Source organism: Rattus norvegicus, chromosome X, assembly GCF_021556685.1.
Source record: "Rattus norvegicus strain SHRSP/BbbUtx chromosome X, alternate assembly SHRSP_T2T, whole genome shotgun sequence".
NCBI lineage: Eukaryota > Metazoa > Chordata > Mammalia > Rodentia > Muridae > Rattus > Rattus norvegicus.
This window is the reverse complement of record NC_141554.1, coordinates 124,901,633-124,918,589: the sequence shown is the minus strand read 5'-3', so window position 1 is coordinate 124,918,589 and position 16,957 is coordinate 124,901,633. Positions and strand designations below refer to the sequence as shown.

General features: G+C 42.8%; 1 protein-coding gene across 11 annotated transcripts in view; it reads left to right on the top strand.

Moving 5' to 3' along the window:
* Septin6 (septin 6) overlaps positions 1-16,957 on the top strand; it is a 76,595-nt gene that overhangs the window by 18,196 nt on the left and 41,442 nt on the right. For all 11 annotated transcript variants that reach the window (XM_087600820.1, XM_087600818.1, XM_087600815.1 and 8 more), the window contains 1 exon segment: positions 7,225-7,420. In XM_087600820.1, coding sequence (XP_087456946.1) covers positions 7,225-7,420 — 196 coding nt within the window.

Here is a 16,957-nt window from a genome sequence, read left to right as displayed (position 1 = left end):
AACTCATTCACATCATAGATTCAAACCACCACTGAATTAGGTACTTTAGTGGTTTAGTGTATTGAAAAAAATCTTTTTCTGTTGGATGTGATGGTATAGGTCTGTAATCCCAGCACTTAGGAGACTGAGACAGGAGGATTGTGAATTTGAGTGTAAATTGGGTTGCATGATGAGACTTTGTCTCAACTAACTACGTACCTACTTACCTAACTAACTAACTAACTAAATAAATAAATAAATAAATGTCTTCAAAATTTTTGAAGTCATTTATTTTCCTCTGATTTTTTTTTCTTCTCCATCTCCAGTACTCTTTACCAGGTCATTTTCTGTAGGGAATTCACTGTACTTGTAAGGACAAACAGAGCAATAAGGTCACTTCTAAATATGGATGACAGACCGTGATCTAGGCTCACTCACTAGCAAAAGTGACTCATTGCCATGTATTAGCTTCAGAGCCTATGAGATAAAAACATGGGCTTCATGGAATTCCACGTCAGAGACCTTGAGAGTCTGCATAGAGGTTGCCAAGTCTTTGAATGCTGACAGTCGAAGTCACAGTCACATCTCGCTGCTAATTGGGACAGGCATACAAAATAAATGCAAGACAGGGCAATCAGCCTCGAGAACAAATGTCATCACGTCTAATATTGGCACTCCCAAGTTTTCTGTTTAACTGGCAAGATCAATCTTTGGCTAATGGCCAACTTATTTCACACAATATTTGATGACTGAAATATCCCAGTGCACACACATACCAGCTTCTCTTGGCATTCCTCCCAGAGTGCCGTATGACCTGTGCTGAAGTTGAGACGCAAGCAAACTGACAGGCCCCCATGAGCAACCGGCAATAGACTGATCTGCTAAAGCCCTGTGACTTAGAATGGGACCCAATGTCAAAGGGGAATTTACAATATGAATCTTAAGATTTCCCCAGCCCCCCCCCAGATGAGGCAGCCAAGATCAAGACAAGGTGAATGGGATAAACAGTCAACTCGTATTCCCACCAGGGCATTGCTCGTCTACAACGCTTCAGAGCACAGCTGACAGCATGAAGCTGCTGAAGGGCCTGGGGCAGACTCTCATCCCCAAGAAGTCATATATCTTTTCTTTCTTTCTCTTTCTACTTGTCCAGTTTCAGGAAATGGCTCTCCTCTTATACTGTCCCCAGATAGGACCATTAGGTAAACCAATCCCTGGACTGGATCCAGAAATGCTTAGAGAGCATGCATCCTGCTCTCTTGTCTTCATGACCTTGCCATTGCTCAGAGAACCTTCAGCTTACATCACGGTCACGAGTGACTCTCAGACTGCCATCTCAACCAGCCATAATGCTAGGAACTGTCACTGAGTTGGCAGAGCATCCACAGTGCAGTTGCTGAAGGTGATCTTTGCTCCCCCGGGAAATTTAGTGACTGTATTCTTATGCCTTATACCTGTACATGACTATTAAATTTACCTCCTAGATAACTTAGAAAATGGTTCCGTTTGATCACAGAAATGGTTCACCCAAAGTTCTTTTAGTGTCAAATTACAGTAGTGCTAACCCTTGATTATTAATAACAGTGAGCTAGGATAGTTTTTTTCCACATTACTATTTATTTAATGTTGGTCCTCTGCTGTTATGCCCAGACCTAGCAGAATAAGTATTATACATTTCTGTGCATTTGTGTTTGTTGAGATTGAGAGGAAGGAAAGGGAATGTTTATGAATCCAGAGCCTAATTTATAGTGCAATAAATTGACTGTACCAATAATTGCTCTCCATGATTATTATGATTTTCAGTTAAGCAATGGACATAAGCATATTATGACTTCAGTCTGATATATTCTCTAGGCTTCACAGTAATTACCTAGTAAGGTGAGATTCCCCCTTTCTCTACCCCATCAAAAGATCGTAGCCCAATTTCTTAGCTTTGGAAACTTGAGGATGCCATAACTGTAAAATCATGTTGGAAGCCTCAAAAGAGCAACCTGAGCCAGCAACACCAACGTTCTGGGTCCCAGAGCTTTGTAGTGCTGCAAAAGACAGCCCTGAAGAGGCTTGCCCATCCAAATGTGCTGGCAGCGCTAATGGCCACGGGGAGCACAAAGGCTCATAATGATAATATTTACTTTGAAGCTTCTCAGGATTCCAGGCTCAACTGGGCTCTGTTGAACTTGGAAAACACACACAGGACAGGCAGGATTGAGGCTTTATTGCAGGAGGTGTGCAAAGGGCAGTTAGTATTCTGCGAAGGTCAGGGGCTAACCTTTCCATCTCCGGGCCTCTGGGAAATGCAGTTGTTAGCATAAGGTTGCCACAGTGGTTGGTCACAAGCTAGCAAGGCATCATGGGAGAAAACAGGTTTGTAGCATCCACTGCTTTCCATGGTGTCATTACTTCCATCACATCTGCTTGGGAAGAGGCGCAGGAAGCTGCCTGTGCTGGCTGAAACACACCAGTCTGCCTCGCCCCTGCAAGAACAGGAAAGAGAAAGGACAAGGTCGCACAGCCAGGCATGACCTTGTCTCTCTCCATAGACTCTCATGGCCAACTCTAGTTCCTGGAGAGTTTCCTTTCAGAGAGTTTCCTTCCGACCTCCCTGTTGAACTCAGCAGAATTTTCTCTTGGCTTATTCCACCATTTACAACTGAGTGAGACCTCTCCAAGTGACCAGGGACTGTGACTAGCTTGCTCTTTGCTGAATCCTTAGCCCCTATATAACACCTATATCTGGTGATTATCAGAGGCTTGGTCAATACTTATCGAGTGACTAAATAAAATAGTATGTCATGCTCGTGAGCTTCACTAAAGTACATTGGTTCAAAGCATGGGCTACAGAGGCAACCCGCCTTGGTGACAGTACTGATTATGCTATGTATTACTTTGTGACCTTGGACTGTCATCTCCTATACAGTGTATAGAGGAGGAAAATCAGATACCTAGAAGAAGAGGAACTTGCAAATTCATGAAGCTAATGGGTGGCTTGGTTACCCTAAGTATAAATTAAGGACAAATTGTATTATCTAGTGGCTAGCTAGATTGTAGTTCAGGGGTAGGGCTCTTTTTTTTAATTGTTTTTTTTTTTTTTTTGAGATGAGGTCAAACTTTGTAAGCTTGAGGCTCACAGGCATCTGCCTGCCTCTACCTCTGAGTACCACCTTGCCCAAACAGGGATAGAACTCTTGTTTAACCTGATTAGCTTGAGTCCTTGGGCTCCATTACCAGCACTAAAAACACCATAGTGCCTGTCTACCTTAAAAGCTTCCTGTGAGGAATCTATGGAAGCTGGGGGTGTGGCTCTGTGGGTGTGGAAGTTGAGAGCTTGCTTCATATCTGTGGGGTCCTGGGTTCCATCCCCAGTTCTACAGGAAAGAAAAGAACATAGGCATTTGTTTACAGCAACATTTGGCACAGAGCACATCAATCTGGCACAGGAGAATACTACTGGTACATGCCTTGACGTTCTAGCACTTGGGAGGCTGAAGCAGGAGACTTACGACTTCAAGTCCTTGTCTCAAAATCAAACCAAACCAAGCAGAAAACAAAACAAAACAAAAGCAAAAACAAACAAACAAAAACCCTGCTACTACTGCTTCAACTTCTCTTTTTGTAGGAAAAAAGGACTAGGACTCAGACTGGGGACAGGGCTCAGGTTTTGTCACTTGGCAATGTAGTGGTAACATGTCTAGGAATTGTCTTTCTTTTTCTTTGTTTGTTTTTGTTTTCATGACAGGGTTTCTCTGTGTGGCTCTGGCTGTCCTGGAACTTGCTCTGTAGACCAGACTAGTCCTGAAGCCAGAATTGAATTTATCTTTCTCACGGTCTCAGTCATGGCAAGGACTTAATTGTTCAAAGCACCAGAGATTGCAGATATTGACAGCCACTGAGGAGAATGACCAAACTTTTATTGTAGTTGCTGTTAACTCAAGGTAGGGAGGTCACCTGGAGCTATATATTCCCATAATATGTTTGACATTTAAATTATTTTCAAAAGAGATTTATTTATTTTATGTGTGTGTACATTTACCTGCATGTACATCTGAGTAGTGCATGCATGCTTGGTGACCAGTTTTGGGTCCCCTGGGACTGGAGTTACAGCCAAGTATTAGCTATGGATGCTGGATACTAAACCCAGGTCTTCTGCAAGAACAGCTAGGGCTCTAACCACTGAGCCCTCCATCCAGCCCCTATGTTGTTTTTAAAAGTAATTGTTTCTTGCACAATGTCAACAATAAGCAAAATGAGAGCTAGAACATGAGTTCAAGGGGTTAAGAAACACTGCCGTTCATTGTGACACGTTCTAGGAAGGCTGGGGAGAAGGAGAGGGAAATTGAGCCCTTGGGACTCATTGAGTTTCCTGCTAGAAGCCAGTTGCCAAGTTCCTACCTTCTTGCTGAGGCATGGTGGAATCTGCTGACCTGGTCCTATTAGGCCACGTGTCATATCCCCGTACACATTTACTATTGGACCCAAGACAGCTATAGGAGAAGATAGCATTCTAGTCTCGTGCTGGGCTTGTGCCAACCATTGAGAATGGGGCTTCCTTCCAGCTCCAGGTCCCACCATGGGGACAACTGTTTTTGAGAGCAGAAGCACTCAAAAGCCACTGAAGGAGCTGGCTTCATTTTCTGCCTTCTTCTAATGCTGCATTTATTGCAATTCCCTAGACACACCAAGTTCTTCTCTATCGGACCTTCATTATTTAACATCCAGTTGCCACAACCCTTGCATGCTGGCAGGTGTCTGGGTGGTCAGTTTCCTTACTGCTCCTCCCTGCTGCTTGCCCTACCTCACTTGGACCCCATTTCTCCAGCTGTGCAAACAGGGTGGGTCTCTGGCTCAGTAGAGCTGTTCCTGAGACCTTCTATGTGAGACATTTTTCAGGTGCTCTCAAGTATACAGAGGAGTCTCGGAGAATTCTTAGGATGTGGAGGCAGGGAGCCCGTATTGGAGAGCTGCGGAGATTGGAGCCTACCACTGTCTAGAAGTAGCAGGGATATTCAGTAATGACCTCAAGGGACAAAGAGGTTGAGGAAAATCCATTAGATGGACCAAAAAATGTTAAAATGTACCTGGAACATGGGTGTCCAGCGAGAAGATGAGTTAGATTGTGGTGCCCGTCCTTGCATTCTTATCTCCGAGACTGTGGCCCTGGTCATGTTTTTTGATGGGGTAGTGGGTGGTGTGTTCAGCTGCATGCCTGAATCTGTCACCTCCCATGACAAAGACCCCACTGTACCAGATTTTTCTTGGGGCCTGAATATCTTCTTTAGAGAAGGACCAAGAAAAAAGAGTTCTCTCCCTAGACAATCTTTGTTTCTGATGAATATAGCAGACCCTGGCTGGAAACAATCTGTATGAGAAGCTCTTTCTGTATACCCTGGCAGTTCATTTCATTAGTCATACCTGGCTATGGACTAGGGACCTTGGTAACCAGGCTAAATGGAATGTTCTTTTCTTTCTCTGCACCTAGAAACTTCCATCATAGGTAAATTTTTTATGTCAGTGTTTAGGATAAAGGAGGCATATGCTTCTTTTATATATATACACTGATAAAGGAGGCATATGCTTCTTTTATATATATACACTGATAAAGGAGGCATATGCTTCTTTTATATATATACACTGAGAGAGTGGGGAAAGAGGAAGCATTTTTGGTTCCCTATCATCCAGCTCTATACACTTGCAAATGTGTACTTGGTCCTAAGGGAAGATTTGCCAGGCCAGGAACTACCCAGAGTAAACCTAACCCCAACTATGAGGATAAATCAAAGGTCACATAGTCTCTCCTTGGTTGTGGGGGGTGGGGTAGAAAGAAGACAGACGATGCTAGTAAAGGAATACTGTGGTCAAAAGTGCTCAAAGAATAGTCCAGGGTCATTAACTTTGTTTGTGACAGGGTCTCTCTACATAGCCCTGACTGTCCCGGAACTCACTATGTAGGTCAGCCTGGCCTCAAACACAGATATCTGCCTCCCAAGTACTAGGAGGAAGGGTAGGCACCACCATGTCCAGCCTCTCATTAGCTGTTGACTTAAAGACCAGGCTGGTCTCAAACTGGAGATTTAACAGAGGCTGATCTTATCCTTCTTATCTGCCCCCACCACCTGAGTGCTGGGGTTATAGATGTGTGTGCTACCTTGCTCCGTTTCTTCAATGCTGGGGATCAGACACGGCTTCAACTCTAGTAAGCAAACACTGTACTGGCTGAGCTACATCTCCAGCTTAGCTACTGTAGCCTTTTGGTTCCTAGTATTTCTTATTCCCTTGGGGTGGGATGGGGAGCCAAATACAATCCAAATCCACAGAGATTAAAAGTGGTTTTAGTGCCTAGCCCAGCTGTGGCTTCCTATCACACTCCTGCTTATGCCCATGTCACCAACATCTCTCGATTTCCTGAGGGTGATGTCTTCTCCAAAGACTCCTTGATTCGAGGCAGTGGTTTGGTGTCCTCTAGTGTCCCAGGAATAACCTCCCCAAACCTTTACCAAAAGGCCACCATAACCCTGGCCCCATTTATCGGCCAAGTTTAAAATTCTAGTGGTTGGATTTATTAGCGTCACACAGCCAACATGTTAGTTAAGCAAACAAATGCCTGGTCTGTTTGAAATTTAAGAAGAGTAATTTGCAGCTCAAGTTCATTCCTCGGTAGACAAAAAAACTTTTTAAAAAATACAAAGTGGTTTCCCTGAAAGGTCATCTAGGCTGGGAGAAGCCAAAAGTAGGTTCAGTCTCCCTTGTGGGAGACTAAAATATGACATCTGTGAATTGAGCACTATTTGGGGAGAACCTGCGGCTGGAGGATGAGAGGAGTGGGTATTTATTTGACGATTGGTATTTATTTACATGTTCTACTTAGGAAACACAGAAAAGCTGAAGAAAAAATGAAAACTGTATATAAAAGGCTACCAGTCATAGATAAGTATTAATAGCCCTCTACGGTCTCCTTCTAGGGATAATTATAGCCCTCTATCTGTATGGATAGCATTTCTTTCTCTGCCTCTAAAAGCAGTATGTGCTCAAGGTAAAGATTCAAGTAACAGAAAAAAACCTGTGAAGACAAAAATGGAAATTAGCCCAATTCTCTAGTATTGTGAGCTCTCTGCTGCCGGCATGTCGCTGCTTTCCTTTTTCACATAATTGACACTTGATATTGTGCGTACTTCTGTGCAGCTCTTCACTTCTGTGAACTATGATGCACAATGGCTGCATAGTCATCGCTTGATGTCTTTTGCCTTTCAGGGGAGACAGGTTTGGGCAAGTCCACCCTCATGGATACCCTGTTCAACACCAAGTTTGAAGGGGAGCCAACGACTCACACACAGCCAGGTGTTCAGCTCCGGTCCAGTACCTACGACCTCCAGGAGAGCAATGTGGGGTTGAAGCTCACAATTGTGAGCACTGTAGGCTTTGGGGACCAGATCAACAAGGAGGACAGGTAACAAAAGAAGTGAAATGGGAAAGTGGATGGAGGAACCATGAAAAGGAACTTACCATGGGAGTCTTGGAGAGAACACAGGTTGTGGGGCCCACTAGAGTGATATGGGCAGGCAACTTGTAAAAAGGGCATCATCGTGGGGTCCTTCTCTATAACTGTGCCACTTCATATACTTTGCCAAAAGGAGGGTGTCTTTGTAATACACGTGAGTGGATTCTTGATTCCGTTCATCCTTGTGCCAGGTCCTCCTGTACTCTAACAACCTACGAAGGATTGGCTTTATCGTTGCTCTTGACACACTCACGGGAAAGGTTTTGCTTAAGCAAATAATTTCCATAGAGACCAGTATGTTCTGTGAAGGACTGGGTACAAAGAGATGAAGGGCAGATTGCAATGAGACCACAAGGGCAAGAACAGTCAATTCCATGCAGAGAAGAAAGCGGAGAGGCCTTCCCAGGAGAGACTCTATGCTAACTCCTGAAGGACTGGCCAGACAGACAGGTGATGAGAGAGAAAGGCAATCCAGGAAGCTGCCCACTTCTTCAAAGGCAAAGTGAAGGAAAGAACTCAGGTGTGGTCTAGAGAACCGCAGTGTGGCATGTTTAGATAGAGAGGCAGGCTTCTTGGGAAAGCAGTGAACTTTAATCTTTGGGGTTCCCATGTATAGCCATGTAACTAGCTTTTAGTTATAAGATAGTCTTATTCTAGGGTTGTTCAGTGACTTGTGTAAGCATAAGGCCCCATTAAACCTAGAATGTTCTCTGGGCTAAAAATAAAGGGAGGGAGACAAATGGAGGTCAGCTCCTGGAAGGTTATAGAATATACAAATATGGAACCATTCCGAAGTTCTAGGAAGCAGAATGCTGCCTGATTAGCCTTTGGGATAAATCCTATGGGCTAGTGTGTAGATACACTGGGTAAGCAAGACCAATCAGGAAACTATTAGACCAATGAAATTGAGGCAAAAGATACATAGGAGCTGAGATAGGGAGACGGAGATGGAGTCCATAAATATTGAGTAAAACTGACAAATCCTAGTAAAGATTTCATAGGGGTTTGTGAAGGCAGTATATAGAACAGAAATTCAGAAATCTGAATTTCTGGCTTTGGGGAGTAACACAATTATGATGGTCCCCCTTGAGAGATATAGAAGAACTAGACTTTAAAATACCAGAAACAAAGCATTCAGATTTTGAGCTATGTATAGAATATTCACATGCAGGATAACATCAGCAATAGGTAGTTGACCATACAGAGTCACAAGTCCAGAGAAGGTCTAGGCACAGGCAGATGATACGTTCCAACCACATACATACGTAAGATCATCCGGCAATCAGAGCAAGAAGGATGCTGTGTTAAACACAGGAACCACAGGGTGTCCGTAAGGTCAGCAGATGGAGGAAAGGATTGTAGAAAAGGACTAAGAAAGTCTAAGCAGGGGCTGGAGAGATGGCTCAGTGGTTAAGAGCGCTGACTGCTCTTCCAGAGGTCATGAGTTCAATTCCCAGCAACCACATGGTGGCTCACAACCACCTGTAATGAGATCTGGTGCCCTCTTCTGGTCTGCAGTCACATATGCAGACAGAATTGCTGTACATAAAATAAATAAATAAATCTTAAAAAACAAAAAAGAAAGAAAAAGAGAGAAAGTCTAAGCAGAGAGGAAGAGAGAGAACCAGAAAAAGCTGGAGGAGTTCGGGGATGCATGTGAGGGGTGAATGAGACTCTGAGATGAGGGTCTGATAAAGGCTGGGGTAGGGAAGGAAGAGTTGGCAGGATACTTACAGAAAGGAGCACTTTCTAAAAAAAAACCCTTCGTGTGTATGTGTTCGTGTACACAAGTAAAAGTGCACGTACCGTAGCACAGGTGCCATGCTTCATGTGTGGAGGTCAGAGGACAACCTCTTGCTTGTTGGTTGTCCCCTTCAACCTTGTTTGAAAGATTTTATTTTACTGTTGTATGCATATGCCAGACTAGCTGGCCAGAAAGTGAATTCTCCTTTCTTGGCCTCCCATCCCATTATAAGACCACTTGGATTATAAATGTCTGCTATTCAAGGCCCTGGGTTCGGTCCCCAGCTCCGAAAAAAAGAAAAAAGAAAAAAAAATAAATGTCTGCTACTTTCTCCAGCTTTACGTAGGTTCTGGTGATCTGAACTTAGATCCCCATGTTTGTGTGAAAGTGTTTAACTCGCTGAGCCTTCTTCCCGGGCCTTTATCAAAAGTCAGAAAGTTGTTCGTTACCCCAAAACAGTTTGGCCATTTCGGAAGTAGTCAAGTAGACCCGTCTTGCCCAGCATTCTAGGCTCTAGCACTGGGTAAGGTCAGTAGTGTCTTTTCTTCCCCCGTGGTCTGTGTAGTACCTAAGCACTGTGAAAGCTAGCCAGTGGGAGTTTTCGGGTAAGATCCAGAAGACGGCATCAAATCCCCTGGAACTGGAATTACAGGCAGTTGTGAAGTGCCTCATAGAGGCTAGAACCAAACGCAGGTCTTCTGCAAAAGCGTCCAGTATCACTTACAAAGTAATAGTCTTCCATAGGCTTTTTCATACATTCTTAGTTTGGGTTACCCCACTTCCTTCCTCCTCCCCCACCCTGTCTTTCCACTTTTATCCCCCCCTTAGACTGTTAACCCCTGATAGACATGTACTTTCCTAAGAACTGAAACACAGTCTGTTTTCTATATGAACCTCTAAAAGGAAGATACCTCTCTTTTTTTCCCCCATCTTTATTAACTTGAGTATTTCTTATTTACATTTCAAATTTTATTCCCTTTCCCGGTTTCCGGGCCAACATCCCCCTAACCCCTCCCCCTCCACTTCCTTATGTGTGTTCCCCTCCCCACCCTCCCCCCATTGCCGCCCTCCCCCCAACAGTCTAGTTCACTGGGGGTTCAGTCTTAGCAGGACCCAGGGCTTCCCCTTCCACTGGTGCTCTTACTAGGATATTCATTGCTACCTATGGGGTCAGAGTCCAGGGTCAGTCCATGTATAGTCTTTAGGTAGTGGCTTAGTCCCTGGAAGCTCTGGTTGCTTGACATTGTTGTTCATAAGGGGTCTCGAGCCCCTTCAAGCTCTTCCAGTCCTTTCTCTGATTCCTTCAACGGGGGTCCTATTCTCAGTTCAGTGGTTTGCTGCTGGATACCTCTCTTTTTAAAAAATAATTATATTTACTTATAAATTGCTTGATGTGTGTATCCAAGCACATGCAGACATGTGTACCTGTGCCATGGCATATGTATGGACATCACAGCACTATGGGGAGTCACTTCTGTCCTGCCCTGTGAGACCCTGAGCTTGAACTCATATTGTCAGGCTCTAGAGCGAGTGCCCTAATCTGCTGCATCATGTCACTGGCCACAACCATTTTTTCTATAAAATTGCCTATTATGTTAATCTTGTTCTGTTGAGCATCACTTAGACCCTATTTCCCGTCAATTTAGTAGTTGGGCCACAATCTGAGCAATACACTAAGGTGTACATTTTTTAGAAAGTCTTCAATGAAATTCTCGAAGTCCTTTCCATTGTAGACATTCTACATATGGAAAGTGTCTTGACCGTGATGACTTGGGAGTACTGAATAGATACCGTCTTAGACATCAATCTACCTCTGTTTTATTTCTAGAATGTTATCAGTACATTTTTCATGATTATAAACATAATAGCTGGGCATGGTGGCATGTGCCTATAGTCCTAACACTTGGTAGGTTCACGCAGGGGGATTTACTTTAGTGCCAGTCTGGGTAATATACTGAGAAGTTGTCTAGAACAAAAACAAAGCAACCTAACTAAATAAAAGAGTGAAATATATGCTACATACAGAGTTTAAAAATCAAACAGTGCAAACTCAAGAAATAATAAAGCTTCCCTGCGATTAGGGTAGAGAGCAAGAATGAAATAAGCCGTAATCATCTGTAATACAAAGTAGTTTGTTTTCTTGAAGCACTAGGGATTGAACCCAGGACCTTTTACATGCTAGACCAGAACTCTAATACAGAGCTATATACTTGGCTGTTTTCATTTTTTTTTTTTGAGACGTGGTCTCAGTAAGTTGTCTAGGCTATCTTCCAATTCTATCTGTAGCACAGACAGTTTTGTTTGACTTTGTGATCCCCATCCTTGTACTTCCCTCAGCCTCTCTAACAGTGGGACTACAGACCAGGGTTTTCTATATGCTGTCAGGGGTGTTTTACCACAGATATGTCAGCGCAACTGCATTAAAACAGGTCTTCAGGAGACCCTGTGCTTCCCACAGCATCTGTTTAAACAAGGGTGAAACAACCCAAACAGGGGGAAGTCATATGACATCTTACTTCCTTGCACTCCCAGGACTTGGTAATGCAAGCACGCGGGAGGCTGAGGCAAAAAGATCAAGAGTTTGGGGCTACCTTGGGCTACATACTGAAGCTATGTCTTAAAATAGGGACTGTTGTTGGAGGCCAGTTGGTAGAGTACGAGCATGCACGAAACCATGTTCATCAATTTGCACCCAGGCATGGCGGTACTCACCTGCAGTCCTAGCATTGGAAAGGTAGAAGCAGGAGACTCTGAAGTTCAATGTTATCCTCACTGCATACTTGAGACCTTGTCAACAAACAAACAAGGAAACAAGTGGATTTGGTGATGTTTTGCTGTTCATAGGGATCCATGCCTAGAATCCCAGCATGTGAAGCATGTATCCCTATGCTATGGAGGAAGGAAGAACAGGAATTCAGGGCCAGCTTCAGCTGCAGAGTGAGTTTAAGGCCAGCTTGTTTACAACATGGGACATTGTCGAAAATTACACACACACACACACACACACACACACACACACACACAACTTGCAGCCTGGTCTACTTATTAAATTCGAGGCCAGCTAGGACCACATAGTGAGACTTTGCCTCAAAATAAACACCACCGAAACAATCAACCACACATACAACTCTAAATACTACTAATAAAGGAAAGACGAAAAAGAATAAGGCATGCTAGAGAAAAGAGAACCCGAGGGTAAGACTCTTCAAGACACCTTTTGTCTCAGGCAGGCCTGAGCTCTGATCTCATATTGCCATTGGTTATCCAGAGACCTTTGGCAAGATAGTTCAATTGTCTATGTGTCACTTTTTAAATCACCTGTAAAATGGGCACGATGACCATAATAATCTTTACACTATAAGGTTACGGTATAGTATACGTGGCATGGATGATAAAAAAAATGCTGGAACCATGCCTGGCACAAAGTAATTATCTAACAAATAGAATGTGTTATTATGAGTATGATTTTAGTGGTAAGAATTAAAGGAGAATAGCATTATGTAGCATTTAGGAAAAAAATCAAGAAACAGTTTTTTAAAAAGGCGAATTAGAAAAAATCCATTGGGTTTGGCAGCGTGAAAAATGTCAATATATTTAGGACTGATCATTCTCAGGGGATTGTATGTAGAAATTAGGTTGCCATTCTTGTGAATGGGACAGAGAGGCATCAGAACAGGGATTGGGGAGAAGCAATAGAATAGACATGTGCAGACAAGGTCAGATTACCATTTGCATGGAAATTTCATACCTATAAATCATCAGGGATAGAATGGATCGTTGAAGAAATGGTGCTGGGAAAAAATAGGCCATCGGTTTAGAAAAACATAAAATGAGACCCTCTCCTACAAACACTGCTTATAAAAATAGATTCCTGTTGGACTAAAAACAAATTCTAAAAATATAAAGAGAAAATGTCGGAGAATATTTTTATAACTTTGGGGGTAGAGAAGGCTTTTCGAGTTGTGAACCAGTGTAAAATTCACAGAAGGAAAGAGTGTTGGGTCTAAGTTAGAGGAAAAGTAGTGGAGGGCTGGAGCAATGGTCCTGTGGTTAAGAGCACTGACTGCTCTTCCAGAGGACTAGAGTTTGATTCCTGCATTTCCATCAGTTGGATTACAACTACCTGTAACTCTAGCTCCAACGGATCTGGAGCCTCCGTGGCAGACACTTACCCTCACATGCACATATCCAAACAAATATATATAAATAAAAATGATAAAATTAAAACAATTTAAAGGTAGGTTACATTTCAAAATGTAACATACCATGAAGCAAAAGTGAAAACAAGCTACAAATTAGGACAAAAATATTTGTAACCTATATAATAGCAAAGGAATTTTAATGGAAGAAGGGCTTCTGTAATTCCATGGGAGATAAGCAGATAATTGACTAGGAAGAGAAATACAAATGGAACAATCAACATTATGAAATGATGCTCATTGAGCTTCCCCAGCAATTCCGGAAGAAAAACCTGATATTTTTCCCCTCTCGGATTTGCAAAAATGAAAGATGAGATAATAGCCACTGCCACCAGGGAATTTCATTCACGTGGGTGTGTGAATTGATCAGATTTTTTTTGGAGGGCAAATTTGGCAGCATCCATTAAATTTTTGAATGTGAATAATTCATGGCCCAGCAGGTTCTCCTTTTCTTTACGTTGCCCAGAAAACACATGCACGTGCTTATAGGGAGCGATACTGTTCCATGCAGCATTGGCTGTCACACAAAACACTTTTACCCTGCCTAGCTATCCATAAGTAGAGCAGCTATATTAGCCGTGATGTGACCATACCATGGGATCACATGTTCAGTTTGCATTCACATGTAACAGCAGCAGGCCCTGCTGTTACAGAAATGAGAAGTTGTTTTGCTGTGCTATTTATCAAAATTCTCCCTCTCACAAAAACAAATAATCTTCTCTATATCTGCATGAAAAATATGTAGGAAAGCTCTGGAACACTAGTCAACAGACAGAACGCAGTGATTACTGATAAGGCAGGAAGCATGCATACATAGATTGTTTTTATAATTGAAAGGAAATTTAAAGGATGGTGTTTTAAAAGAGGAAATAGATAAAGTAGGTGTAGACGGTGCATTTAAAAAGCTGGGGAAAGAGATAAGGCAGTGTGTGAAGGGAGATAAGGAAGGCAGGGGCAGTTCTTTAGGATAGGAGAAATTATGAAGGCTTAAACAGGAACTGAAAGTTATGGAATAGGGAGGAGGGGTAGATGTGACAGAGAATCCACCAAACTTAGGATCCAAGTGGGTATGGAAGGTCTTGTTCAGTTTATCAACTGCTAAATGTCGAAACATTGTGTTTGTTTATTTATTTACTGTGTTCATGTGAGGACAGTGTTGTGTGACAAGACTTTTTTCTGGGGGGAACATGGCACACATGTCTACTCACCCCAGATAAGGAGCCCACGACAGACAAAGTGTGGATACCACCAAAGTCCAACTCGGTGAACCAATGAGTTTTATTGAAGTTGCTAATGGAATAGGGGTTAGAGGTTACTTACAAGGGCAAAAATGATTCAAAGACAGTTGCCTCACCAAAGCCCACCCCAACATGGGTGACAGTTCACAAAAGCTGTGAACTTGGAGTACACTGCACAGTCTTCAGGCAGCTCAACAGATTGGGGAGTGTCCTTTCCAAGTGACTCGGTTGGTTGAACCCTCTTCCAGGCTGCTTGGCCTATTTCTGCTTCCAGAGAGCTGGTGTGGTCTGAAAGTATCCTTCTTTGCAGCTTGGCTTATTTGACAGTCTTCTTTGCAGGTTGGTGAGATTGAGAGTGACTCTGGGCAGTCTTTATTGCTTACTAGGAAGGGAGGCGCTTAAGTGAGTCTGGTCAGTTTCAGGGACTTCCTGAAGCTATTTTGAGATGTTTACCTTCTGGCTTAAGGAATTTCCCTTCAGTATGGAAGGTTTCTGAGGAAATGGCTACACAATAGCAGCTGTGTTAGTGAGCTGGTGCCATGGTATATGCCTGGAGGGCAGAGACAACATGTAGGAGTTGGCTCTCTCCTTCCACCATGTGCGACCAGAGCATCAAACTCAGGAGGTCAGGCTCAGCAGCGAATGACTCTGCCCTTTGACCCATCCTGCCAGCCTACTATTAGAATATAAAACACATTCCCTCTTAGTAGAGGGAATGAATATGTATGCATAAATGGGGTTAAGTACAGTAATAGATAAGAGGGGTTCCGCATGTGAAAACAAGAAGGGATAGCAATTGGCCAAACCTTGCTGTGAGAGACCAGAATACAGATTGATAAGCAGGGTGAGCAGGTGGTAAGAAAAGACTGGGCTAAGTTTTGAAGTTGTTAAGGATAAGTACAAGTTAACTACCCTGAATGTAGCTGGTGTTCAGTTTGTTTTTGATGAATGAATGCATGAGCTATACATTAGTAGGGAAAAATAAGAAAATACTCATAAGGTTTCATCACTTGATAGCAAAAGTATCCATTAGATGTATTAACTAGGATGCTGACTCGGGATAGAAAATAGTCTACAGTGAGTTTAAAAGTGAATTAGAAGTTTTAAAAATCTGAAGAAAAAGATTGTTCTTTTTCAAGAAACTTCTATTTGAATCTGAGTATAGTGGTACATGCCAGTAATCCCAGAACTTGGTAGATCAAAAGTTCAGGGTCATAAGGCTAGAAAGATGGTTCAGCAGTTAAGAGTACATACTGCTTTTCTAGAGGACAGAGTTAAATTCCCAGCAATATGTCAGCTAGCCCATAGCCACTTGTAACAATAACTCCAAGTGATCTGATGCTTCTAGCCTCCCCAGACATTCATATTCATGTGTGCATATCACCCCACATATACATGTGATTAAAAATGAGTAATGATTGAAGGTCAGGGAATGAGGTTGTATAACATTTGTAGCCTCAGGTCTGTTGGTAAAGTAAGCTGCCAGACTACCTTGTGACTGAGAGAGTCAAGAATCATATGGGAGCCTGAGATATCAAAAGAAAAATGAATATAGGGGTTGGAGAGATGGCCCAGCAGTTAACAGCACTGACTACTCTCCCAGAGGACTGAGATTCAATTGCTAGCACCCGCTGAGCAGCCCATAACCATCTGTAATTCCAGTACTAGAGAATATGATGCCCTGTTCTGGCCTCTGAGGGCACTGCACCCGAATGGTACACATACGTGAATGCAGCTTAAACACCCATATACATAAAAACATACATAAATATTTCTTAATTTTTACATTTTTCATATATTACATTTTGGTCATATTCTTTCCCCTCCTCCAAGTCTTCCCGGAATCTACCCACCTCCTTACCTACCCAAATTTCTCTCCAAATAGAGAAAAAAAATTCAAGAATACAAACAACAAAACAAACCCCAAATCAAACAGAAAATAAATCACTGAATCATGTCGTCAACAACAACAACAACAAACACATGGAAAAATATGGAGTCTATTTGTGTTGGTTGATTCCTCCTGAGCATGGGGCCTGCCTTGGAACATGCTTGATATGGCCACTGTAAATCTATTGGAAAAAACTGATTTTCCCCTCCCAGTAGGTATCAACTGCAAATAGCTTCTTGGTTGGGGATGGGATTTTGCATTTCCCCTTCTCTGTCTTGGAAGATTGTCTAGCTTGAACTTGTGCAGGTCTTGTGTGTGCTGTGCTAGTCTCTGTGACTTCATATGTGCATTGGCACTGTTGTGTCCAGAAGATGCTGTTTCCTTGGAGTCATCGGTCACCTCTGGTTCTTGCAA